The sequence below is a fragment of the Podarcis erhardii genome, assembly GCF_964252035.2.
Source record: "Podarcis erhardii genome assembly, chromosome: 7".
Lineage (NCBI taxonomy): Eukaryota > Metazoa > Chordata > Lepidosauria > Squamata > Lacertidae > Podarcis > Podarcis erhardii.
This window is the reverse complement of record NC_138511.1, coordinates 78,074,637-78,102,578: the sequence shown is the minus strand read 5'-3', so window position 1 is coordinate 78,102,578 and position 27,942 is coordinate 78,074,637. Positions and strand designations below refer to the sequence as shown.

General features: G+C 44.5%; 1 protein-coding gene and 1 long non-coding RNA gene across 2 annotated transcripts; both read left to right on the top strand.

Annotated features, from left to right (window-relative positions):
- Positions 1-254: 254 nt before the first annotated feature.
- Positions 255-6,156, top strand: LOC309347373 (phospholipase A2 inhibitor NAI-like). The gene is made up of 4 exons (XM_081871909.1): positions 255-382; positions 3,459-3,568; positions 3,965-4,078; positions 5,822-6,156. The coding sequence occupies exons 2-4, from the start codon at positions 3,520-3,522 to the stop codon at positions 6,010-6,012; spliced, it is 354 nt and encodes a 117-aa protein (XP_081728035.1). The 5' UTR covers positions 255-382; positions 3,459-3,519; the 3' UTR covers positions 6,013-6,156.
- A 5,989-nt stretch (positions 6,157-12,145) lies between these two features.
- On the top strand, positions 12,146-17,003 carry LOC309346192. The gene is made up of 4 exons (XR_014158442.1): positions 12,146-12,833; positions 14,685-14,809; positions 15,187-15,300; positions 16,786-17,003. It is a non-coding gene; the product is annotated as an uncharacterized lncRNA (long non-coding RNA).
- The last annotated feature ends 10,939 nt before the right edge of the window (positions 17,004-27,942 follow it).

Here is a 27,942-nt window from a genome sequence, read left to right as displayed (position 1 = left end):
TTTTAACATGCATAATCATAGAAATGCCAGTGGCCTGATGGGGGGCTAGAAGAGCCCCTCCCCAGTTATCAGGTCAGCTGCGGAGAAGGGTTACGTTCCTCTGTGTGTGTGCAACCAGGGCCCTATTTATAGATTACTCCTATTGCATACATGTCTGCATGCAAGATTTGATCCAGTTTCATGGAAACTAAACTGTGTAATGATTAACAATAGGTATGGGAATAGCTAATAGGAAGACACTGAAAGAATCACCAACCACACAATGACTCACTTTATAAAGGTTGGCATCTGAGTTCCGTACCTGATGTTGGGCTGTTGGAGAAAGACATCCTGTCTACCTTGCACTGAGAAACACGCTACCTGCACTCCCTGAAAAACTGTGGTAAGTTTAACCATCCCTTTTATATGACTCTCTCTCCCTCTCTCTCTCTATATATATACCGGTATATGCAATCATTACAGAAAAGAGAAATATACCTACATATAATTGATATATTATAATAATTTGTTTAATGTTGTACAACATAGAAAAACCATTATATTTGTCCATATTTAAGTTACATTTATATTCTGCAAATGCAGTAAGTGGATTGAATTTATCTCTTTAAAAAACCCGTCTTTATTGTCTACTTTCTACAACAATAATCAGTTCTGTAACTTTATCCATTATTGATACCTTTAATTTCCTTTCACTGTTTTTTCCATTTATTATTATTATTTTTGCAAAGAGCATGCCAGAAGCTACTCTTAGATTCTGCATTTACTCTTTATTTGTGGGTCAAAATACCCTAATAAAATTACCGGAGCCCAATGGCAATGTGCAAGTTCTTATTAATATTATCTCTACTACCTCTCCCCTAAAGACTTTAATCATTGGACAAATACAGGAAATATCTTTCACGTCCACCTTCAGAGATCCACCTATTCAACACTTAAATAATCACACAGTGTAAATTTTACACATGTACCATTGATAGAGCAGTTTGAAATTATTTTCTCCAGTGCTAAAACAAAGAGATTGTGTTGCTTCCTGAATATGAAGGAGGCTGTAGCAAAACCACTCCTTAAGGAACCGTCCCTGGACTAAGAAAATCTAAGTAACTACCAGCCATTTGCCAATCTCCCTTCTTGGGCTAGGTTATTGAGTAATAATAATAATAATAATAATAATTTATTATTTATACCCCGCCCATCTGGCTGAGTTTCCCCAGCCACTCTGGGTGGCTCCCAATCGAGTGCTAACAACAATACAGCGCTAAATATTAAAAACTTCCCTAAACAGGGCTGCCTTCATATGTCTTTTAAAGTTAGGATAGCTGCTTATTTCCTTCACTTCTGAAGGGAGGGTGTTCCACAGGGCGGGCACCGCTACCGAGAAGGCCCTCTGTCTGGTTCCCTGTAACCTCACTTCTCACAATGTGGGAACCAGAAGGCCCTCGGTGCTGGATCTCAGTGTCCGGGCTGAATGATGGGGGTGGAGACGCTCCTTCAGGTATACTGGGCCGAGGCCATTTAGGGTTTTAAAGGTCAGCACCAACACTTTGAATTGTGCTTAGAAACGTACTGGGAGCCAATGCAGATCTCTCAGGACCGGTGTTATATGGTCTTGGCGGCCACTCCCAGTCACCAGTCTAGCTGCCACATTCTGGATTAATTGCAGTTTCCGGGTCACCTTCAAAGGTAGCCCCACGTAGATCGCATTGGAGTAGTCCAAGCGGGAGATAACCAGAACATGCACCACTCTGGTGAATCAGTCTGTGGGCAGGTAGGGTCTTAGCCTGCGTACCAGGTGGAGCTGGTAGACAGCTGCCCAGGACACAGAATTGACCTGTGCCTCCATGGACAACTGTGAGTCCAGAATGACTCCCAAGTGGTGAATGGTTGTGAACCAGATCCAGGCACTCTTGAAGAATACTAATTTTCTAGATCCATTTTAATCAAGGTTTTGGCCCATTTGGGGCACACACATGGAGGGTCCTTGTTAATTCTCCTCGACCTTTCCACGGGTTTCTGTACCATCAACCAAGTTAGGGGTGGGTTCTTGTCCTACTTGGACGGTCGTTTCTAGAGGGTGATGCTTGGAGAGTGTTCTTCGGCCCCATGGAGCCTTCACTGTGGGGTTCCTCAGGGTTCAATTTTATCACCTATGCTGTTTAACATCTACATGAAACCACTGCGTGGGGCTATCCAGAGTACATTGTCTACAATATGCTGATAACACACAGCTGTGCATCTTCTGTACATCAACGGGTGCGGCAGTGGATGTGCTGGACTTGTGTCTCACCTTGGTAATAGACTGGATGAAAGCCAACAAACTGAAGCTCAATCCAGATAAGACTGAGGTGCTGTTAGTGGGCAATTGGATTGATGGGAGGTGTTGCCTGTTCTTGATGGGGTTGCCGTCCTTTGGAAGGAGTGAGTATGTAGCTTGTGGGAGCCTTCTGGATCCATTGCTGTTGGTTTGAGGCTCAAGTAGCCTAAGTGGTGCAGAGTGCCTTCCATCAGTTTCGGCTGGTGGCCCAGCTGTGCCTATATCTGGACAGGATAGTGTAATTTCTGTTGTCTCTGCTCTGGTAACCTCTAGGTTAGATGGCTGCAATATGTTAGATGTGGGGCTGCCTCTGAAGGTGGTTTGGAAATTCCGGCTGGTGCAGATTTTGGCCACCAGGTTGCTCACCGAGGCAAGACAGTTTGAGCATATCACACCAATCCTGGCCCAACAGTACTGACCACCAATTAGTTTCTCAACCCAATTCAAAGTGCTTCAAGGACCGCCTCTCTCTAAATCATGGGTGACCCTTTTCTTCATGTGCCTCCTCCACAAGAGGTCTGGAGGGCGGCTGCACAAAAACATGCCTTTAATGCAGTGGTTCCCCATCTGTGGAATGCTCTCCAGGCAAAAACATTGCCAGGTTTTTGGTCTGTTTAACATTCTGTGTCCTTTTAAATGTGTTTGTGAGAGGAGGGTTATGGGTTTGTTTTGTTTTCGTTCTTCCCTTTATTATGTATTTTGTATTTTCATCTATGAAGCGCCCTGAGGTCTTCGGGGGAAGGGTGGTATACACATTTAATAAATTAATTTTTAAAACAATTAATTAATTCTCATGTCAGAGAGGAACTCCAGCTCACTTCCAGAGTCCATGCCTTATTATTCAGAGTTAGTCAGGAGGCAGCTCTTCCTGTCTTTGGCTCAGACCCCACCTATTGCTAGTTTCCCTGCCTTTCACCTCACCAGTGACCACTGATTTTTTATTTCTGTGAGTGCCTTAGTTGTACTAGGTGATGACAAGCACCACTCCCCGTACCATGTGGATACTTTACAGCTAGAAGATGAGGAAATGGGAAACGTCAGCAAAACCATCACTCCGCCACCTCAGGGATGAACTGGCATTTTAGAAACTCCAGTGAGTTCTGATTTTGAAAGTGCTTCCTTGCTGATTCTCTGAATGTTTCTGCAGATCCTTTAGCCCAGAAAATCTGTTTCATCAACTGAGTCTTCAACATTGCACTTCCTTCACCATGCAAGCTCTCCTGGGACTCCTCTTCTTCTCTCTGCTTCTTGCTACAGGTGAGCACTTAGTAGTTGATTTTCTTTCCACACCCCAGAGGGGAATTGTCCTGAAGGCATTAATAAGGTGGAACAAGTTCAAAGCTGGAATCCTTTCACTTTGCATGAGGAAAAAATCAAGTATAATTCCTTCAAGCAAGGATTGCTTGGTTTGACAAAGGCAGGTATTGAACTGGAAGGACTCAGAGGCCATCTAAGGTGAGGGAGTTCTTCCTGACCTCTTGCTTAATTCATATATTATTTTTTTTGGGGGGGAGCCATTGAATGCCGATTCCATCGCCCATGGGAGACCCAACTCAGTTTATGTTCCAAGGTAATCTCATTATCCACTCAGGTGGGATTTACCCATTTCTTCAGGCAAATAACTCAAACATCTACATCTCTTTCCTACTCCAGGTGCCTCTTTGCAGTGTGAGATTTGCAAAGCCGTCGGACAAACCTGTTCCAGTGATAATGTGGAATGTGATCCTCAACTAGATACCTGTGCCGTTGTTCAGTATGAACCCACACGTGAGTGAAAAGGATCATTACCCAGGCCAGATGAATGAATGGGGTCCCTGGTTGCCCAAATAATATAAACAAATGAAACTCTCATTCTGTTGAATAGTCCAAAGCTGTCTCCAACTAACAGAAGCTGCTCAAGGTCTCAGCCAACTCTCTTTCCCAGCCCTGCAACCAGAGACCCTTTGACCAAAAGATTTCAAAGCGTGGGCCTGACTGCTGAGATGAGGTCCCTCTTTGTGAATGTGTCAGACTATCCTCCACCAGGGCCAGGGCTTTTTCAGTGACAGCTCCAACCTGGTAGAATGCTCTGTCCCACGAGACTAGGGCCCTGCAGGACTTGATTTACTTCCGCAGGGCCTGTAAGACAGAACTATTCTGGCTGGCCTTCAATTTGAATTAGCCTGATCCTCTATTCCCTTTTCCCTTTCCATTTTTATGAAGAAACCCTTCTGGGACCCCACATTTAAGCACTTCCCTGGTCTCCTGCTGGCCCTAGTAGGACCAACTTGGCCAGTTAGCCCTGGTGATCATTTGATGTTTACTGACTGGGGTTTCCCCCCCACACACACCCTAAAATGACCCCTGAATTTTATTGACATTGATGCTGCATTTATGTTGCATTTTATGCTGTTTTTAAGTCATATTTTAATCAGTGTTTTATATTTGCTGTTAGCCGCCCTGAGCCCGGCTTTTAGACTGGGAAGGGCGGGGTATAAATAAATTATTATTATTATTATTATTATTATTATTATTAATGGAGGGATATTCGAGCCCCCTACAGGCATTCAAACTGAACATCTGAAGGAGCATTGTGCTCAGCCTAACACTTCAGCACAACTTCTCAGGTGTCTCCAAGACATGAACAGGCATCAATGAAGGAGTAGGGCTCACCCCTCAGATTCCCCATTTTCGTTTATGCTTTATCCAAAAATGCACATCTTGGTATGAATTTTGTGGTGTTTTTGAGCTGAAAGTTAAATTGCAGAAACAGAAATATCTATTGGTGGCAAGGAAAACGTAGGTATAAAAGGAGATTTCCTCAATGCCAATATCCAAGTTTGCAGAAGTTCTCTCTGGTGAGAGAACCCCAACAGAGATTTAAAATCACAAAATATGCAGCAAATATAGGCTGTTAGACCTTTAAAATATGCCCTTCTATGTTCATTCCAAGGTTACCCTCTTCCTCTAGCATAGAAAAAGATCGCACATTTGGTACATTTAAAATGTTTTACTTTTTTTTTTCTTCAAAGGTTTGATTCATGTGCTTCGTCATACACCAGTGAGGAAATGCAGGCAGTAAAATTTAGCTTAATTACAGTGGTGAAAGTTCCTAATTTATTGGTATAGGAATTCAAGAAAGGCTTGTTAGAGCCATGCGATCTGAGCTTGAATTAACCAGCTCAGTTCTCTTTACATGCTAAACTGGGAGAGAACAATAGGCTTGATTACCTTCCCCCAAGGTGACCTAGCTAAGCCTGGCAGGAGAGCTTACTCTATGGCATTAACCCCTTCATGTATTAATTAGACTTAAGCATGTTGGTTATATGAGGCTGGTTTCCCCCCAATACCCCTGCGTTCTGTATATTAGTGTAGGAAATGAGAGTCTGCGTAAGTTGTTTTAAAACATGGATCAAAGGACATCTTACAGCACTGCTGAGTGGGTGAATTTATGTGGGACATAATGGCTCTGAACACTGACTCTGCTGGTCATTCAACTTCAGTTTGTTTGTTGGTTTGTTTTATATCCAGCACCAAGCGTCAATGTCAGCACAATAGTTAAAGAATGTCTTGTTAAGACTGATTGTGAAAAAATGAAGACAGGGGAGTCTGTTCTAGGACTTGGAAAAATTAAAACGTTTGAATGCAACAAGGCCCCTGGAGCAGCTGCATCTCTCCTCCTCGCTTTCTCCAGCCTCCTGTTGATGAAGAGTCTCCTGTAATGAAGCGCTGACAGCAGTGCAGAAGAGCCCCCTTCTCATTTCCAGGCAAATACCTTCAGACCGAATCACATGTTTCACTGGAGAGATCTGTTGTCATTTCTGATGTTTTGAGTAAGAACAAATAAAGAGGAAGAAATAAATAAACCTGCTCTTGTTTTGAGGGTGAGAGGGGTGAGCAAGGCATGTATTTCCAACAATGTGATTGACCAGAAGTAAAATTGTTTGTGGAAATCCATAATTTTCAAGGAATGCTGATGTTTTCAGAGGAGAATTAAGATAGACTCTAGCATTATACAACCTTCTTAGGTTATGCAATATGTAATATTGTAATTATAAATTCAGGATGCATTGCAATGATCAGTGCAGATCTCCATGTGTTGCCTTTCAGCTAGAACGACTATTTTCTGTGCATGCACATGGACAAATGATTAGGAGGGCTCCGATATCTTCCTTCAGAGTGACTTAAGTGGAGTTTTCCTTTGAGTTCCATTTTATGTGACAGTGCTTGCACATCATTCTCTTGAAAGTGAAGTACCTTGCATTTTCGGTGCTTAGCTTTGAGACGTATGACATCTGTAGCAGCAGTGTGCATAGGTGGGTGTGCCTGGGTAGAGTTGGGTTTCTACATCCTGCAGGGGAGGCTGCAGAAACAGACTCCCCACTGTAGACTCCCCTCCATGTAACCCATAAAGAGTGATGGGGAGTCAAGAGGAAAGGAAGGAAATAGATCCAGGAAATAATGAGGCACCAACTGACTCAACCAGGGAAGGAAAACCATGTCAAGCCATCAGCAACCTGACTTCTCACAAATTCTCATACGTTTGCTTCTTGCAATGATGCACACTAGATGGAATGCCAAAGAACTTTGGACAGGGAAAGAAACGGAAAGTTTCACTTGTGTCTGGTAGGAGTGTAAGATAAGAACAAGTGACAAATTTAAAGCATGCAAGATAAGATGTCACCAGGTCTGCTAACTGAGACAGGGGCCAGTGAGCTTTCCTTATCCTGATCCCTCAATTAACTCTTCATTGTGGTATGGAAAACACTTTTCATTTCAAAAGAAATCTTACATCTTATTTTGCTTTTTATTATATTTGTGCATCTAGACACAGGCCTTTCAATCTGGCCCATTGGACTCTTCCCAAGTGAAATCCCCTACAGGCCACACCTACAGGCCACACCCCTACAGGCCACTGTCTTTGTTTCACATCCTCTCTGGGTGCCTGCCTAGAGCTGTTTCCTAGTTCTGCTGGATCTCTCAGCGGCCTTTGACACCATCAACCATAACATCCTTCTGGACCGTCTAGAGGGGCTGGGAGCTGGGGGCACTGTTATACAATGGTTCTCCACCTTTCTCCTGGGCCGTGTCTAGAAAGTGGTGTTGGGGGATGAGTGTTCAGACCCCTGGGCTCTCACTTGTGGGCTGCCTCAGGGTTCCGTCCTCTCCCCCATGCTTTTTAATATCTATATGAAACCGTAGGGAGAGATCATCAGGGGGTTTGGGCTGGGTGTTTATCAGTATGCAGATGACACCCAGCTCTACCTCTCCTTTAAATCAGAACCAGTGAAGGCGGTGAAGTTCCTGTGTGAGTGCCTGGAGGCGGTTGGAGGATGGATGGTGGCTAACAGATTGAGGTTGAATCCTGACAAGACAGAAGTACTGTTTTGGGGGGACAGGGGGTGGGCGGGGGTGGGGGATTCCCTGGTCCTGAATAGGGTAACTGTGCCCCTGAAAGACCAGGTGCGCAGCCTGGGAGTCATTTTGGACTCACAGCTGTCCATGGAGGTGCAGGTTAATTCCGTGTCCAGGGCAGCTGTCCACCAGCTCCACCTGGTCCGCAGGCTAAGACCCTACCTGCCCACGGACTGGTACATACTCTAGTTATCTCCAGCTTGGACTACTGCAATTAGCTGTATGTGGGGCTACCTTTGAAGGTGACCCAGCAACTGCAATTAATCCAGAATGTGGCAGCTAGACTGGTGACTGGGAGTGGCCGCCGGGATCACATAACACCGGTTCGGAAAGATCTGCGTTGGCTCCCAGTACGTGTCCAAGCAAAATTCAAAGTGTTGGTGCTGACCTTTAAAGCCCTAAATGGCCTTGGTCCCGTATACCTGAAGGAGCGTCTTCACCCCCATTGTTCAGCCCGGACACTGAGATCCAGCACCGAGGGCCTTCTGGCAGTTCCCTCATTGCGAGAAGTAAGGTTACAGGGAACCAGACAGAGGGCCTTCTTGGTAGTGGCACCCGCCCTGTGGAACACCCTCCCTTCAGATGTGAAGGAAATAAATAGCTAGCCTATTTTTAAAAGACATCTGAAGGCAGCCCTGTTCAGGAAGTTTTTAATATTTAACGCTGTATTGTTTTTAATACTTTATTGGGAGCCGCCCAGAGTGGCTGGGAAAACTCAGCCAGATGGTGGGGTATAAATTTTTAGGCATGCTGCAGCTTTGCAGAAAGGCCAGCGCCTCCCCTTCCACCGACGATGCAGGGCTGTGCATCGGGTTCTGATCCTGTTCTGTGTCAGCCTGCAGAATTGGCCAATGGCAGGCTGGCCTGGAGGGCTGGGCACTTTGGGGGCAGGCTTGAGGGAACAACCAGGCTTCTCTGAGGTCCGCTCCTGGGAGGTTTAAAATTGCCCACGCCTGCTTCCGACACCCAGCTCTTCTTTGTCAGATCAGCCCGCCCACCCACTCTAATAATTTTGCATTTACAGTACTCCTTTAATTGGCTTTTGCCTGGAGGTTTCGCCTACCTCATAGCAATCGTCACAGCTTTGGCAGTTTAGGCACTGGGTAACCTTAGCCTTGGTTGGAGGGGGAGTTTTAGCCTCACCTTCCCCTCAAGAAATAGGGTGTCCCATTAAAGGGGTCCGTGATGCAGTTGCTTCTGTCCATTTGCCCAGACAGGGGGGGTTGGGCCTCAGCACTCCTAGAGGCGGTGATCCCTGAGGGGATACCCCCATTGATGTAAGTCATCGGAATCCCTGCTGCCGGGTTGGCCCTGATGTCATTTCCTGTAGGCAGCCCGGAAATAAATACTTACCCAGTGCCTATGCCAAACCACTTTACCTGTAGTCAATGAAGTTGTGGCCTGATTCAATCCCATTCAACTGTGTGGTCTCCTTTATTGGTAGTTCACCTGAGCAGGGGGAGGGGGTCAGGGAGTGAGCAGTCTGGTCCTGAAATGACTCTTCTCCATCTGCTTTTGCCTCTGCTCCCGTCCCCCAGCGGCATGTGCAGAGCCTCCAAGTGTTCCTATTTTCCAAGGACAGCCCCAGATTTACAGAAGCCATCCCGGTTTATGATTTGACCCCATAATGTCCCACTTTTCCTTAGGATGTCCCTGTTTTCATTGGAAAAATGTTGGAAGATAAGCAGTTATGCGACCCTTGAGCCAAGGAGATGAAGGCAACCCTGTATAGCAGGCATGGCCAAACTTGGCCCTCCAGCTGTTTTGGGACTACAGTTCCCATCATCCCTGACCACTGGTCCTGTTAGCTAGGGATGATGGGAGTTCTAGTTCCAAAGCAGCTAGAGGGCCAAGTTTGGCCATGCCTGTATAGGGAAGGTTCTTTTAATGTTTAATGTTCTGTTATGTGTTTATATATGTTGTAAGCCACACAGAGTGGCTGGGGCAACCCAGTCAGATGGGTGGGGTATAAGTAATAAAATGATTATTATCAATGAGATGTCCCTATTTTCATCAGTGAAATGTTGGGGGGCATACATGTGGCTCCCAGAATGTCAGTCAGAAGGGAGTGTGGCCCTCAGCCTGAATAAAGGTTTCCCAACTCCTATCTATAACTATTCTTCAATTTCATTGTCATATTCTTCACATATGTCCATGTCTCAGTTATGGCAATCCATCCCTTAGGTCACAGCACAACTCCACTCCTTGTTTATTTATTTTTGACTTTTTGAAAATTAAATGTATATCCTACCCTTCCTCACAAAGGAACCCAGGATGGCAAAGTACAAGGGACAAAACAATTAAAAAAAACATCTTTAAAACAATTCCAAAGCAGATGCAGGCTGGGAAAGTTTTCAAAATAAAAGCCTTGTTGAAAGGGGAAGTGTTGGCACCTTCCCACTATTCAGGGGGAGGGAATTTCCCGAAACACTAAAGGCCTGATTCCTACCTAATGTTTGTTTTTCATTTCTCACTTCTAAATATTCTATTACATCAAAAGAAATACCTGGCAGGGAATACACCTTGATCATGAAATTTTAGTCAGCCAAGGGGCTGGATTGAAGCAGTCTAATTTCAGGCTCGCTGGCATTCATTCATAATTCAATCCTCTTTTTTTTGCTTGTTTGTTGAAAGAACACACAAAAATCTGCCTTTAAATGGAATGCATTTTGTATACACTTCTTACCTAAAATATTAAACTTCCCCATAAAATAGACACTTTCCCCTGCTTTTCAATGCATTTATCTGTAAATGGTGTCCTTTGTACAACTCTTTTATGTAAAATGCACATTTTTGCAAACACCTTTTGCTCACTGAAACTGCAGTGTAAAATCTGGAGAAGAGAGTAATACAGTTGGGAGTTGCATTCTCACCTGCAAACTGTTTTTTTTGGGGGGGGGGCTCGGGTTGCTCTGCTTCTCCTACCTTCCAGCTTGGAGGTGTTACTGTGGGAGGGTTTTCTGAGCATTGGATCATGTGCCTTGACAGTGCATAAATGTGCATTGGATCATGTGCCTTGGAAGCTGTCTGCCCTCTAGATGTATGTCCAGCCCTTAATGTATACATTGTAAAAGGTAAGTAGGCGGATGGATATTAGCTGCTTTAGTCTAAGCATGTGCCTAGAGTAAGGGCCTGGTTGCTTTGTGTGATGTGAGATGCACTATTTGCTTTCTGTGCTATCCACAGGGATAAATAAAACACAAGGACGTATTTAGGTTAATGGGCTAAAGAAGACCACAACTTTATTGGTTACAGCATGTAAGTGGTATTGGCTTAGGCATTGGATCAAACAAACACGGGGAGTCATCCAAAAGGTTAACAACCAGTTGGAGGAGCTTGTTGATGCAGATACAACTGGAAGCTTCCCCTGATGTCACCGGGGGTCGTGTCATGGCCCTAGCCACCAGCAGGGCATCGGACAGGATCCACGACCGCTGGATTCCTTTAACGGAAAACCAACAAGGGGAGGGGTAGGTGATGGCCACAACCTGCCCTCCAACACACGACACATATTCCAATGCCTAACCGCCAATGCCCAAAAAGTTGTGACGATTTGCTACGAGGTAGGCGAAAAACCAAGAGGTTGGTGCCAATTAGCCAAATGGATAAAAATTCCTACCAGACTCCCTGGGCAACCAAGGCAACCAACCAAAGTCCATAGCAAGGTCAAAAGCATAAATATGACCTAAAGGGAGGGTGGGCGGGTGATCCAACGACTCCAGGCAGCTGAATGAGGGCATGGTGCTGCCGCGGCTGCTTGAATGCGGCTAAACCCCGCTCACCAAGTTTACTCTCTGTGCCCATTCCCTTCCCTTCTGGGTACACATGAGCAGATGGCATTTCATCACCATGATGCAGCTGGGTATTGTGGGATTAGATTGGTGTGGAACAGGCTGAGATGTGAGAATGTGTGCTTTAGAATCAACTGTGCTGCCCACTTTGTGTCAAATGGTGTCAACTGGCCCTGGTGATATATTTGAGCAAGAATGATCTGGGGCAGAAGATAGGACTGTCCTTGAATCACCAGGTGCAACAGGGCCTGGAAGTGATACATCATCATACACACACACACACACACACACACAAGAGCACACCTGACTGTCAGGCTGCTGCCAGTGACTCCCGGCTGTTTGCCCAGGAACGTACAAAGACAAGGGAATGTTTCTTATCATCCGCTTTTTATTCAGTATTTACAGAGAGAGGCTATAGAACCCAGCCTCTTGGATAATAGCATTGTTCCGAGTGAATTCCGCCCCCTCATCTTCCTCATTCATCAATTGCATCATCTCTCCTATGGGTGCTGATAAGTGCCCTCTGTCCTTGAGCTCTTTGCTCTCCTACTTTCAAGACTCACCGGGTTCTGGGAGGGGGCGGTCTGGAATGTTTTCTAAAGACACCGTATCCGTCAACTGCCCCCCCCATGCTTCCTCCTCCTCCTCCTCTCCCATTATTTCCTAACTTCTCTGCTCATCTTCCTCTGAGCTCTGAGCTCCCTCAAACCCCTGTTGTAAATCTAAACTGTCTTCCTCTTGTCTCCTGCCTCCTTTTATCTGCATGATCTGAAAAGCTACAGAGGAGGGTTTGGAAAGGGGTGAAGCACACTGAAAAGAATTTGGCAGGTTGGCATACACAGTCTACTGGAATGTTGTGGGCTGGCACCAAAGCACGCACCCCACTTTAGAAATCTATGCAGTCATCCACTTCCCCACATGAATAGGATCCACTCTGTGGCATTCTCGTCACCCTGCCCCACAGCCCTCCTAGCATAAAAACACAATAATAGCCTTTCTGGATCAAACCAAAGGTCCATCTTAGTCCAGATTCCAGTCCTTGCAGCAGCCGGCTAGATACATGAAACCAGGACCTGAGCACAAGAGCACTTGTCATTCTGAGTTGTCATTCTGAGGCACCTGGATAAGGATAATTAATAGGCATAATAATATATTAGGATAATTAATAGGCATGGAATGGATAAGAGAAGAGGACGGTTCCTGTTTCACACAGAGCCCTTTATAAAGATGGGTTTCTGAGCTCCATACCTGACAAAATTACATTAGGCAGTTAAAGAAGGACATCCCGTGTGCCTTGCAATGCCAAACACCCCACCAGAAGTCCTTTCAAGATTGTGGTAAGTCCTACCATCCTCCCCTATTTTAAAACAAGCTTGATTGAATCTCATATATAATTGTGTGAAACAGCAACATTCTATATGTAATAAAAACATTATAATCATATTATACTTAATGTTGCATTACATAAAAAAACTATTTGTTTCATCCATATTCAGATGATATTTATATTTCATAAATTCAATAAGTGGACTCCACTTATCTTTAATATTTTCTCTTTGTGGTCTGCCTTCTTTCATCACGGCTACCTTCCAAATGTTTGTTCATTGCTATTCCACTGTTGGTGATCATCTGTTTTTCTATTTTTGCGCAAAAAGTATGCAAGTTACTATTCCATTAATTCCTACAGCTCATTTGTGAGTCTGAATACCTTATTAAAATTATCAGGTGGTCCAGTGGCAAAGTGTAATGTGCTATGAATGATATTATCTCTGCTACCTCTCTCCAAAATAATTGAATTATTGGACAGATCCACAAGCAAATATATTTCATGTCCACATCTCCAACACTTTCCCTCACAAACTGTTTAAATTTTCCTCAGCCTATGTGGAGACACATACCATTTCAGTTTGCAATGAGCCTTGCTGGTTCCTGAGTACAATTCTTCCCTTTTCTTGTTCAGAAATTGGTCTGCCTGCTGTTTTTTGTTTTTTTTTTCATTTTAAAACAACATTTTTCTAGACAGCATCCTAAAAAGCAGAGACATCACCTTGCCAACAAAGGTCCGTATAGTGAAAGCTATGGTTTTCCCAGTAGTGATGTATGGAAGTAAGAGCTGGACCATAAAGAAGGCTGATCACCGAAGAATTGATGCTTTTGAATTATGGTGTTGGAGAAGACTCTTGAGAGTCCCATGGACTGCAAGAAGATCAAACCTATCCATTTTTAAGGAAATCAGCCCTGAGTGCTCACTGGAAGGACAGATCCTGAAGCTGAGGCTCCAATACTTTGGCCACCTCATGAGAAGAGAAGACTCCCTGGAAAAGACCCTGATGTTGGGAAAGATGGAGGGCACAAAGAGAAGGGGATGACAGAGGACGAGGTGGTTGGACAGTGTTTTCGAAGCTACCAGCATGAGTTTGACCAAACTGCGGGAGGCAATGGAAGACAGGAGTGCCTGGCATGCTCTGGTCCATGGGGTCACAAAGAGTTGGACACAACTAAACAACAACAATCTACCCAAGTCAGAAAAAACCCATAGCTCAGTGCTAGAGCGCATCCTTAATCTGCAGAAAGTCCCACACACAAGAATTCAAATCTCCAGTAAAAATGATCAGACAGCAGATGATGGGAAATGCGTTTCTCTTCCAAAAACCCTGGAGAGCCATGGCATCTCAGAAGGGACAATACTGTGATAGGTAGAGTTGGTGCTCATGAGCCTTTCTGAGGCACTCTGGGAGGAGCAACAGATTCATACTTAGCGACCTTCACCTGCAAATGTTTATTCAGTAGAAGCTGATCCATTAAGACGAAGCTCACTTTGCCCTCAGCCACCTTCCAGCCTTCTTATACCCAGTTAGGAGATGTCTATTCCTGTATTTATCTCTGACCCCCACCTTCTGCTAGTTTCCCTTCTGTCCTTCCCACCAATCCAAATGAGCACCAGCAACCACTGGTTTTATTACTTGCTTCAAGAGTAAGTCTTTGTTACTGCCCATTCCTTAGTTCTACTAGGAAATGACATGCATCATTCCTGCACCATGTTGATGCTTTTACAGCTTAAAGGGGGGGGGCGACACCAGTTGGGCAGCCCTGATTCCATCACATCGAAAGTATCTTGGCATTTTAGAAACTCCCATGAATTCTCCTTGGGAAGTTGTTACATGCTGATTCTCTGAATATTTGTGCAGAGCCTTCAGCCCAGAAAATCTGCTTCATCGACGAGGGACATCTTGCATGAGGCTTGGACTGTGTACATCCTTCACCATGAAGCCTCTCCTGGGACTCCTCTTCTGCTCTCTGCTTCTCACTACAGGTGAGGACTTGCTAGTGAATTTCCTTCGTACACCTCAGAGAGGAATTGTCCTGGAAGACTTAGCAGTTTGGGATAAATTCAAAGCTGGCAGCCCTCATTTTCTCACATGAGGAAAAAATAAAGTATAACTTCTTCAAGCAGGGGTAGCTTGTCTTGACAAAGGCATGTTTTGAACTGGAAGGGCTCAAGGCCATCTAAGGCAAAGGAGATCTTCCTGACTTCCTGCGCCATTCATATTTTGATAAGGAGCAATTGAAGGCCTGTTCCACAGTGGGTAAAGTAAAATTCCAAGGGTAATCTCATTATCCACGCAGATGGGATTTACTCCTATTCCCCAAATAAATAACACAGATATTTGAACATAATTTCTCTTCCAGGTGCCTCCTTGCAGTGTGAAGTTTGCAGTGCCATTGGGAAAACATGTTCCAGTGATAAAGTGGATTGCCCTGCTGGAGAAGATACCTGTGCCACTTATTCGTATGCACCTTCACGTGAGTGAGAATTATCATAACCCAGGCCAGATGAATGAATAAGCTCCATAGTTTAGCCTGGAAAAGAGGAGAATGAGAGGAAATATGATTGTTGTTGTTGTTGTTTAGTCATTTAGTCGTGTCTGACTCTTCATGACCCAGTGGACCAGAGCACGCCAGGCACTCCTGTCTTCAGGAAATATGATAGCCATCTTCAACTATCTTAAGGGCTGTCACGTGGAGGAGGGAGCATGTTTGTTTTCTCCTGCTCTGGGGGGTAGGACTCAAACCAGTGGCTTCAAGTTACAGGAAAGGAGATTCCGACTAAACATTCAGAAAACCTTTCTGACAGTTAGAGATGTTCAGCAGTGGAGCAGACTCCCTCGAGAGGTGGTGGGTTCTCCTTCCTCAGTGTTTTTTAACCAGAGGTTGGATGGCCACCTGTCATGGATGCTTTAGCTGAGATTCCTGCATTGCAGGGGGTTGGACTAGAGCAGGCTTCCTCAAACTCGGCCCTCCAGATGTTTTTGCCTTACAACTCCCATGATCCCTAGCTACCAGGACCAGTGGTCAAGGATGATGGGAACTGTAGTCTCAAAACATCTGGAGGGCTGAGTTGGAGGAAGCCTGGACTAGATGACCCTTGGGGTCCCTTCCAACTCTAAGATTATATGATTCTAGTTGCACAAATCATACAAACATATGAAGCTCTCTTTATATGGCACAACCTGGAACTGTCTGCTCTGACTGAAAGCCCCTTCTTGAGGTCTCAGGCAGCTTTCTTACCTAGTCCTACAGCCCGAGACCCTTTAAACAACAAGCCTTCAAAGCATGTGCTTGACTGCAAAGTTGAGATCCTTCTTTGTGAATATGTCATGGAAGGAGAGCAGAGCATTCAGTCTGAACTTGTGAAGGAGGATTGTGTGCCCTGCCCAAGTCCTCTGGTGAGTGCTGGTCCGAAACGGGCTGCCATATTCATGGGTAAGGTTTCCAAGACATGAACAGGCACCTTGATGGACTAAGTCCCCAATCGACTAGTCAGGCAGCCTGCTTCAGACTAATGTCAATTCTGCTTTTGGCCAAGGAGTGCACCCAGTTTGCATAGTATCATTGAGCCGGAGGAGCTCAAACCACAAATTCCCATTTAATCTTTCAGACATTCAAAATGAACACATGAATAGGGTTCCTGTGGCTCCTGTGTGAGAGAGAGCACTAATTTGGGTTCCAAAGACTCAGCATTTTTTAAGGTTGCACCATCATTCTTGTTTGCCTTTTACCCTAAAATGCACATTTTTGTAGGAATTTTGTACTGTTTTTGAGCTGAAACAACCCAAAGATCCATAGGTTCTGAGTTCCATATCAGCCCAGAAAGTGACAATCGGGAATGAGAACCTCCAGCATACCTAAATAGAAATTGGATGGGTGAATTTTCTTGGGAAATAATGGCTGTGAACTGTGACAACTTATCACTCATCTTTATTTTTCCTTTTGTTTTTTTATATTCAGCACCAAACATCAACATCACAACATTCAGGAAATTATGCCTTACAGAGGCAAGATGCAGAAATGCAACCAAAGACATAGGGAAGGTTTTTGAAAATGTGGGACTTCTTATAAAGGTTGAATGTAACAAGGCCTCTGAGGCAGCTCCATTCATCTCCCTGACACTCTCTGGGCTCCTGTTGATGAAGATCCTCCTTTAATGAACCACATGCAGTGAATTAGCACTGGACCTGACCATGTGTCTGTCCAGAGGAAATTGTTGTTTTATATTTCTTCAGTAAAAACAAATAAAAAGAAATCTGGAGGTGAAAAGGCATGCATTTCCATGAATGGAATTGGCTTTTGTTGTTGCTATTATTCTACTTGCCCTTCATGCTATGAGGTAAAAAATAGAGGTGAAAATGTTTGTGTAAATTCAAGATTTGACCGATTTTCATGAAACCCTGCTGTTCTTAGAGGAAAATCAGACAATAAAACATGTCACGTAAACTAAAAAAGGGTTGTTCTTCTGATAGATTTTGATCAGCTGAGTCTGGCTTACAACAGAAGCCAGCTGAATTGCATTCCGATCCTTGCTCAGAGCTATTTTCCAGCATGATAGCAAGCAAGAGAATTTTGCAAGTGTGCATATCATCGAAAGGAGTTCTCCAAACGCTGCTGGTGCTTCCATTCCTGAGGGCGGCGTTTGCATACACTCTGACACTGCTCAGGCCACCTTAGCTCACTCACTCGCTTCCTCTCTCTTGCTTCCTTCTCTCACTTGCAGGCATGACAGCAAAGCTGTTCCCTCCCCTCACACTTGCTGGGGACAGAAAAAAACAGGGAGGGAGAGCTGTCAGCCACAGCTGGCTGTGCCACCACCAGATTCCCCCTGAAATAATGCTTTGGCACCAAGGAGCTGCTACTGGTGGAGGAAGGGGAAGCAAAGGAGGAGGAGGAGGAGGTGGCAGTGGAGGTTGCTGCCAATGAATTGGTGGGTCATGGTGGGCAAGGACACAGATGGCAGCAAAAGAGGAAGAAAAGCAGTAGGCAGAAGCAACCTCCAGGAAAGGGCTGGGTGGATAGGAGAAGAGTGACAGAGATGTGGAAGGGAGTTGTTCTTCTCCTCCTCCTCCTCTCCTCAGGAGGATGAGTTGAAGCTTCACCTACATGAGGATTGAGACCCACCTATGTGGAGTCTAGTGCAAAGGAGCTGTATTGAAAATAAAATGTGTCCTTGCAGGCTGGCTCTACCAAGCCTCAAGAACATTCTCATTCTGAGAGCTGGAGTTCCTAGGCTCCTTCGCTCCTCTCAGCCCTCCCTTTTGAGCTCCACATAGCCCCAGCAGCTCATGCAAGGCAACCAATGAAGACAGCAGAGAGCAGCAGCAGCTGCCTCCTTAACACAGGCTTGAAAGGTGTCTGTATGTGTGTGGAAGAAATAGAAGCAAAATTTGATTCAGTTCACAAACAACTTAGTTTGCACTTTCTGAAAAATGATGAAAACTGAAACACAGCACATAACTTCTAAAGGTAAAAGGTAAAGGCCCCCTGGACTGTTATGTCCAGTCAAAGGCAACTATGGGGTTGTGGTGCTCATCTCGCTTTCAGGCCGAGGGAGCCGGCGTTTGTCCACGGACAGCTTTCCGGATCATGTGGACAGCATGACTAAACTGCTTCTGGTGCAACAGAACACCATGACGGAAGCCAGAGCGCACAGAAACAGTGTTTACCTTCTGGCTGCAGTGGTACCTATTTATCTACTTGCACTGGCATGCTTTTGAACTGCTAGGTTGGCAGTGTTGGTTTCTGCTCTCTTCACTGTGCAGCGAAATGCTTGTCACAAGACAATGTTTACATTCCACAGTCTGTGCTGTTGGGTTTTCCCACGGGAAAGGGAGACTGGATGTGACGTACACTGGTTTCCTGTTTTTCACTGTTCTTTGCAGTTCAGTGTGTTGTTCTCTCCGTGCTTTAGAGGAGAGAGGATGCTTTTCTCTGCTCCGGCAGAGGCAAGATGTTTTTCTGTAACATACCAGCTTTGAAGTGTAAATAAAGCAATATAGAGTATGTGGCACGTACTCCTCATCCTTCCGCTGTGCACAGGACACTGCATATCAATAAAAGGCAGGAGCTGGGACAGAGCAACAGGAGCTCACCCTGTCATGGGGATTCAAACCACCGACCTTCCGTGGTTCAGACCACAGCGCCACCCGCATGCCTACATACCTTAAATAACTCCTACACTGTGTAGTTCCCATGTGCATTTTCCAGAGTGACCCTTAGGAGCCAATCCACAATGGCTGTCTCCTTTCTGATTGGTTCCAGTCAGTACAAAGGTTGACAAGACTTTTTGCTCAGTAGATAAAAAGCTCCCCATTCACTCTGATTGGATACTGAAGACAGGGACCCTGCTGGGACTCAGCTGTAGAAAGCATAACAGGTCTTCAGCCCCTCCATGACCCTGGACCATGGCACCTCTGCATGTTAGTGGGGAAAGTGCAAACAAGTGAGCTATAGCTTTGCTGAATGGCCTTGCCTCTCACCCCCTTGGTGGATGACAACCACCTGTAGCTGGTGTGTGTGTGAAAGGAGTAGTGTTGGGATTGCTTATCTTGCAGGGAGCCTGCAGAAACAAACTCTCCACTGTACATGGTTCCGATCTAACTCATTGTAATGAGGCAGAAGGCAGCGCTGGGGCTGGGGAATGAAAAGGAAAGGAAGGAAATAGATCCATCAAATAATGGCCACTAATGGACTGAGTCAGGAAAGTCAACACACACCAAGTCACCAGCTCCCTGACTTCTTGAATATTCTCGTACTTCTGCTTTCTGCGATGATGCACTCTAGCTGTGATGCTAAAGAACTTTGGACAGGGAAAACAATGGAAGGTTTCACTTGTGTGGTAGCAAATTTATTGCAGGCAAGATAAGATATAGCCAGGTCTGCTAACTAATACAGCACCCAGTGAGCCTTCCTTATCCAGCTCCTTCTCTTAAGTGCAGTAAGGAAAACACTTTTCATTTTTTTTTAACAAAATAAAACCTCATACATCTTATGTTGCTTTTTATTATATATGTGCACCTAGACACATGGCTCTGAATCTGGCCCTTGGGTCTCCTCTCCCCAAAAGAAATCCCCTCCTCTTCTGAGTTTGAGTGGCTGGAATGTAGTGTCCTATAGCAAGTTAAGAGTCACATGTGTTGGCAGCCTTCAGTGGTGTAGTGTGGGTTGCCAGTGTCCGAGAAAAACAAGTATTGTGTCCCCCTAATCTGTGGACCATTAGCACTCCCTGAGTCCTTTCCTCCAATCCAGTATTGAACCCATTACCCACTCCCCCAGCGGATGTATTGTATTTTAAGAAAAGGCTATCTAGGCCAGGGGTCAGCAACCTGCAGTCCATGGGCCACAAGCGGTCCAAGGGGGGTCATTTAAATGCCCAAACCTAGCCGCCCGCTCGGCGAGTCCCCACGCACTGTGCTAAACCAATGCAGCGTTGAGTGGGGACTCGCTTCCACAGCGCCAGATGCCATGCACAGATGCCAGAAATCATGTCTGTGCAGACATGATCCAGCCCATGGAGCGATCTCTGTGGGAGTGAACCGGCCCATGTGAGGTAAACCTTGCTGACCCCTGATCTAGGCATACTTTGATTTTTTAAAATTATGATTTTTTAAAAAGTTATGGAATGCAAGTTATGGAACATAGAAGAGTTTTGGTTTCTCTCCAGCCACTATATTTATATTTAGAATGGTTTGTTGCTGTTTTTTAAAAAGTTGAACCTCTCTGCAGACACACACACACACACACACACACACACACACATTCTATTCTGAAAGTAATTTCTCCTCCTCCTCTCTCCAGTTTCTTCAAAGAAGAAGAGGCTCCTTATTTATGAAGGAAGGGAGGAAATATTTCACTTAACCTCTCATCCCATAGAGATGCTTTACTACATTTTGAAAAAGAGAAAAGCCCTTCCTCCAACTTCATCATCTCTTTCTCCAGTGTCTGTAGAAGAAAAAGGGGATAGGGGAGCCGACTTGGGCCCCAGGTTATGGATGTTCAGTGTGTGTGATGTCATAACATCACACGCGCCCCTGCCCTCAGAACCTGATTTCCAGTGCCTCTGGAAGTCAGGTTCCAAGACCTCCCAAGACCTCAGAAAGCGAGGCTCCAGATATGATTTCCGAGACTTCACGAGACCTTAGAAGTTGGGGGGGCTGCGGTGTGGGTGCTGAGCACCCACAACCATTTTTTTGTGGCTGCTTGGGCACCCAGAGCCCCCTATAGTTGGTGCCCCTGAAAGGCGACACTCCTTATTCTTGCACAGTTGGTTTTGAATATTTAAGGAAGAAGCTGCAATCTTCAACTAAGTAAAACTAAGCCCATGCTTGGATTAGCACTTGAGTGTAAATACTTGGCATATGTTATGCAAGCAAAAGCTTTTGAATATTTTAGCAAGTATTTGGATACAGTGGTACCTCGCAAGACGAATGCCTCGTAAGACGAAAAACTCGCAAGACGAAAGAGTTTTTCGTTTTTTTAGTTGCTTCGCAAGACGAATTTCCCTATGGGCTTGCTTCGCAAGACGAAAACGTCTTGCAAGTTTGTTTCCTTTTTCTTAAAACCGTTAATACCCAGGGTGCATTCAGGGGGTGCAGTTGCGACTTGACTTCGAGGAGCAACTCATAGCACGCGGTGTGGTAGCCTTTTTTGAGGTTTTTGAAGACTTTGGTGATTTTTGAAGCTTTTCCAAAATCCGTGCTTCGCAAGACAAAAAATTCGCAAGACGGAAAAACTCGCAGAATGAATTAATTTCGTCTTGCGAGGTACCACTGTATTGTTTTAATTTCAAGAAAAGGGTCTGGTTTCCTGGCTGCAATTTAGCTGCACTGCCAACTGTCCTCCTCCCACCCCACCCCACCACTTTCCCTATGAAAAGCTGCTCTTTACCACTGAATTGGAGCAAATGGCAATTCGTGGAAAATCCAAATTTCCGTTTGTTCTGATTCAGCAGTAAAGAGCGGGTTTTCATGGGGAAAGTGTTGGAACCAAAGAAAAGGCACTTGGGTGCATCGCTTTAAAGTGCAGAGTTGTGCCTAGGAAAAAAAGGGCAAAACATAAGTGGGGATGAGCCCAGACTCTAAGCTTTAAAACCACCCCAATATCAGGCCATGTTACCTCTTTTTTAAAAAAATGATATTTATTACTTTAAAAACTTACAAAAAAGAAGAAAAAGAAAAAAGAAACAAAAGAAACAATACAATATAGACAATACAAAACACAACCTTAACATCTAAACACCATGAACTAAACTAAACAAAACAAAAACAATTTAAAAACACACATCATACCTTTACCATAATCTATCTTTCATTCCCTTGTTTCATTGACCTCCTCTCACCTCCCTCCTTGTATTCCACTTCTATATGTTATCTCAGCAAATCCTTTATCTTAAAATATTTTTAATCTTATTCCCCATTAAATCTAATATACCTATTTACACTTAACCTCTTAAAACATTTCCACTAAGGCCAAAACAAATTCCATTCCAAGATTTTTCTATCCCATCAGGCCATGTTACCTCATTCCCACCTTTATGGAGGGAGGTTGCCACAGAGAGCCTTTGAGATAAGCTGCCCAGTACTTTTTCAGCCTTCTGGTTACACCACTTACCTCTCACTTATCAATCACTTCATGGGGATTCTAAGAACAAAGTTTCCCATGCGTCATGACTGACAGTTTTACCACATCCAAGATTGCCTTGCCAGAGTGAGACGGATTAATCCAGTGGCAGATGTCATCTGCAGTAGACAGTGGGAGGTCCTCCCAACTCCCTAATTAAGTTTCCAGGAGGCCCATGCCAGGGAGATTAAGATAGATATGGCTAACCAATTGCTGCTCGCTGCAAGTAAAAGGGCTGACCTTTAATCCCAAATGCTTTTTTATGACTCCATTTCAGGAAATGAGACACGCTGCAGGATGAATAATATAATAATCCTCTATTATCGCAATGCAATAAAATTTTATGTTCCTGGTAATGCCACATGCAAAGGATGAGAACATGGACAGAACACGATAAAGAATAAATTCCAGAGCTTCATCCTAGCACTTTCCCATATAAGAGTTAAGCTTTAGATCTATTTCTTTTTCATGAAGAGTTAAAATTTGGAACCATTTCATGAAGAGTTAAGTGTGGTGTGGTGGTTATGAGCGGTGGACTCGTAATCTGGTGAACCGGGCTCAATTCCCCGCTCCTCCACATGCAGCTGCCGGGTGACCTTGGGCTAGTCACACTTCTCTGAAGTCTCTCAGCCCCACTCACTTCACAGAGTGTTTGTTGTGGGGGAGGAAGGGAAAGAAGAATGTTAGCCGCTTTCAGACTCCTTAGGATAGTGATAAAGCGGGATATCAAATCCAAACTCTTCTTCTTCTTCTTCAGAGCTACAGTGGTGCCTCGCAAGACGAAATTAATCCGTTCCGTGAGGCTCTTCGTATAGCGGTTTTTCGTCTTGCGAAGCAAGCCCATTGACAGCTTAGCGTATTAGCGCTATTGGCAGTTTAGCGGCTTTTAGCGGATCAGCCGATAAGCGGCTTATCAGCGGATCAGCTGATAAGCGGCTTAGGGCTTAGGGAAAGGGGGGGAAAGGGGGGAAACCCCACAGGAACTTGCAATACATTTTCGTCTTGCGAAGCAAGCCCATAGGGAAATTTGTTTTGCGAAGCGCCTCCAAAACGGAAAACCCTTTCGTCTAGCAGGTTTTCCGTCTTGCGAGGCGTTCGTCTTGCGGGGCACCACTGTATTTCTTTCTTTTTAGAGGACAAAACTGTGCCAAATAATGGAGAAAACCTGAATTTAGTTCCTTCCATGTTCCTCTGCTTTCAAATTCCCTAGCCCCATGGAGGTGTGGTTATGTTGCTGTAAGTGACGTAAGCTTGAATTTATTTACTTTGGCCATGGATAGCCTCAATAAACCACATTTCCAAAGCAGATAGTGAACAATAAAAACTATTAAAAATATTAACAAGGTTCTTTTATCAAGAAGCAGGAAGGGTGTGCCCATGTGTCACACCATGTAAAATTATTCTCCAGGAGTATCTGTAATCTTCCTCAAGTACAGAAAAATATATTTTTTTAAGTCTACTTCTGAGACGCAAGCCTTTTAGATCCCTGAATTCTTCTCCGGCTCAGATTAAAATCCAACTCAAATACTTCACTCCAGGAGTGGGGAACTTTTCCACCAAGGGCCACATTCGCCTCTGAGCAATATATTAGGGGCCACATACCAGGGGCAAGCGAGGGGGCAGAGCCAAAAGTGGTCAGAACAAGGAATGCAGATTTCACCTTTGTACAGCAGGTTAGTTTCTACACATTCCCACACACCCTTCTCTGTGCTCTAACCAGGTGAACATGAGGTGTTATTGGAGGTCAAGGATACAGTCAAGCAAGGCCAAAACATACCTCAAGGAAGATGTGTATCGTAGAGAGTAGTAGTATGGCTGATGTGGAAATCGAGGTCCAGCGGGCTGCACTTAAACCTGGGCTGGAGGTTTCCCACCCTGTCTCGTCTCTATTAGTCTGCATAGGGAAGATTTGAGAGGCTTCTGGAGCAAGATGCCAGAAGAGGAACCCATCCATGTACCCACCACAGAGAATCATCTTACCTTAAAGGATTCTCCATGGAGAGGATGATTTTCCCCTCTCAGATTCCACTTCATAGTCTCTTTATGTCTGTTCCTAATCAGAACCAAAGACCACAGGGGAAAACCCTAATATTTGTGTCTGTGTGTTGGGGAGGTCCTTGTTTGTATGTTTGTTGTTTCCTTTCCTTTCCTTTCCTTTCCTTTCCTTTCCTTTCCTTTCCTTTCTTGTTTGGCTTTTGAATTATGCCCCTCATTGATGTAATGAAGCAATATTGCTTCACTCACTGAACAGGAACAGAATCCAGAGGATGAAATAAGGGTTTCACTCTGCCCTTAGTCAGCTCTCCACCTGCCTGCCCTCATACCTTACAACCAGTGCCGGGGGTGACACTGGCTGGCAGCTTCTCTCTCCCCGCCCCCTTTACATTTCTGAGCACAATTCAAAGTGTTGGTGCTGACCTTTAAAGCCCTAAACAGCCTCGGTCCAGTATACCTGAAGGAGTGTCTCCACCACCATCGTTCTGCCTGGACACTGAGGTCCAGCGCCAAGGGCCTTCTGGCAGTTCCCTCACTGAGAGAAGCCAGGTTACAGGGAACCAGGCAGAGGGCCTTCTCAGTAGTAGCACCCGCCCTGTGGAACGCCCTCCCACCAGATGTGAAGGAAATGAACCACTATCTGACTTTTAGAAGACATTTGAAGGCAGCCCTGTTTAGGGAAGCTTTTAATGTTTAACAGACTACTGTATTTTAATATTTTGTTGGAAGCCACCCAGAGTGGCGGGGGAAACCCAGCCAGATGAGCGGGGTATAAATAATACATTATTATTATTATTATTATTATTATTATTATTATTATTATTATTAAGCTCAGTGTTTCCCTTGTAGAGCTTAGCAGCAAGGAGGATAGTAAGAGAAAATGAGAATTAGTCTCTTCGGGCATTGGTTTTGGCTCCACCTGTTGTTGGGCTCTGTACCAGGGAGTGCCAGCCACCAATGGGCACAGATTGGGCCCCAAAAGAAAGGGCAAGTAAGTGGGCATGCAATGCCCTGGCAGGAGTGTGCCCCCCCACTGAGGACACCTTGCCTAAGGGTCCCCCACATCCTAGAATGAGGACTGCTCTGCAGCAGTGTGATTTAAGCTACTTTCACACCATACATTTAATTTTTATTTAAAAATATATACATTTTATTTTTGCATTTCCTATTTTACATAAGCAAATGGATTAAATACATAAACATATACAGTCATACCTCGGGTTGAATGTGCTTTGGGATGAACATGTTCGAGTTGCGCTCTGCGGCACCCCAGAAGTAATGGAGCACGTTTCTATTTTACATAAGCAAATGGATTAAATACATAAACATATACAGTCATACCTCGGGTTGAATGTGCTTTGGGATGAGCGTGTTCGAGTTGTGCTCCGCGGCACCCCAGAAGTAACGGAGCACGTTACTTCCGGGTTTCACCGCTTGCGCATGCGCAGACGCTCAAAATGATGTCACACGCATGCGCAGAAGCACTGAAACGTGACCCGCACACGCGCAAACACGGGTTACGTTTGCTTCTAGATGCGAATGGGGCTCCGGAACAGATCCCATTCGCATCTAGAGATACCACTGTAATCCCTTTTGACTTCCCTCTCCCCCCTCCTTATTGTGGATTTTAATGTAATGATTTTCCCCTCTACGTCTCTTTCATAACTCTAGTTTTATAAATCCTTCGTCCATCCATAGTTCTAAGTTTTCTGTCAATCCTACCATGTATGTAATTGTTTACAATACAAATAAAATAAAAACTTTCCCCATTCTTTATTAAAGACCTCCTCTTCCTGGTGTCTAATTCTTCCTGTAAGTTTTGCCATCTCGGCATCGTTCATCAATTTTGTCTGCCTCTCTTCTTTGGTTGGAATGGTACCCTCATTCCATTTCCGTGCAGCATACATTTAACGCACTATGATACCACTTTAAACAGTAGTGACTTCCCACAAGGAATTATGGGAGCTGTAGTTTATTAAAGGTTTTGAGAGTTGCTAGGAGGCTCCATTCCCCCAAACAGAGCTGAAACTTCCAGAATTTCCTGGGAAGAGTGATGGACTATTAAAGCACTTTGGATCGTCCATTCTTATTTGCTTGTGGGGAGGTTGTATGACAATCAACAATCATCTTGCATACATTGGGATTTGCCTGATATCATCAGTATAGAATAGAGTTGCGCCACTGCCTTTCAAATGATGGAGCTTTTTGGTTTTGCATTGTGTTTCTATGTTATGCACAAGAAGGTGGTCTGGAAATGAGATGATGGTCAGCCCCAAAGATCATGGCCAGTGGGCAAGGACAATGGGAGCTGGAGTTCAGTGATGTGTGGAGGACCACAGAGTGTCCTGCTTTAGCTACAGGTTGAAGCAGTACCTTCATGTACCCCAGCACTAAGCTCTGGCTCCTCCTTGTGTACACAGAAAGAATAGTTAATTGGTACCTTTATTTCAAAGCTACCATAGATTAATATTGATTACAGGCATCATGCATTCCCTGGTGCATTCAGCCCACCCTACAGTACTGCTACAAATGGATAGATGTGTCCATTGAGGTTCTCTCAATTTCTCATTTTTCCAATCTTCTGTTCAATTCTCCGCATATTGCACCAATTTGTTATTACTATTTTTAAATCCTCGTGAAAAATCTCCAGCACCTTTGTGCAAATTTCTCCTTATAAACATCTTTTTATATGCATTTTGGACTAATGTGCAAAATTTTGCAAGCAGCCCCCCCCCCAGAATACAATGCATTTCTGCATGTGATCATCACTAATTTATTAATTTTCACTAATAGATTCATTCTGATGCTCACTTTCTGCAATTTTGTAAACATCGTTTGATTGAAGAACTGCATCACAAAATTTGGTAAAGTGAAAATTTCAAAGAATGACTGTGTTTCCGTTCTCACATTATTTCAGAAAGTCAAGGCGGGGAACAGCAATTTAACAATCAATCCCTCTTCACAGGGAACTCTGAGAATTGAAGCTCTGGGAGGGGAATAGGAGGTCAGCTGACAACTCTTAGCACCCTTAACAAACTACACCTCCCACGATTCTTTGCGGGAAGCTATGATTATTCAAAGTGGTATCAGAGTGCATTAAATATTTGGAGTGAGTGCTGTCTGGGTTTCAATAACTATGCTTCAGGAATGAAAAAAAAAATCTGAACAATCTTTATTTAAGAAAATGTATAGACCCCTTAGTTAAAAATAAATACATCTCCAAGCAGTTTTCACAATTATGTTGTTGAAGGCAGGAAGCTTGAATTTGTGCATCTTATTCCTCTGTCTGAAGTAATTCCAGACACCTTTTTGCCCCTAACCCAGTAGCAAACAAAATATCTGAGTCTATATGACTGATAATGTTCATTGATTGTACTAAATGTGCAACACACACACACACACCACCGAAAAGTGGGGGGGGGGATAATGGGGAAGTGGTGGACATGATATGAAAAAGTCTGTGGCTGTCACGTACAAAAATTGTACTGTATGGAACAAAAC

Coding starts and splice junctions, on each gene's coding strand:
- LOC309347373 (XM_081871909.1), top strand. CDS start 3,520: ATGCAAGCTCTCCTGGGACTCCTCTTCTTCTCTCTGCTTCTTGCTACA. Junction 3,569..3,964: donor CTCTCTGCTTCTTGCTACAG/GTGAGCACTTAG, acceptor TTCCTACTCCAG/GTGCCTCTTTGCAGTGTGAG. Junction 4,079..5,821: donor TGTTCAGTATGAACCCACAC/GTGAGTGAAAAG, acceptor TTTTATATCCAG/CACCAAGCGTCAATGTCAGC.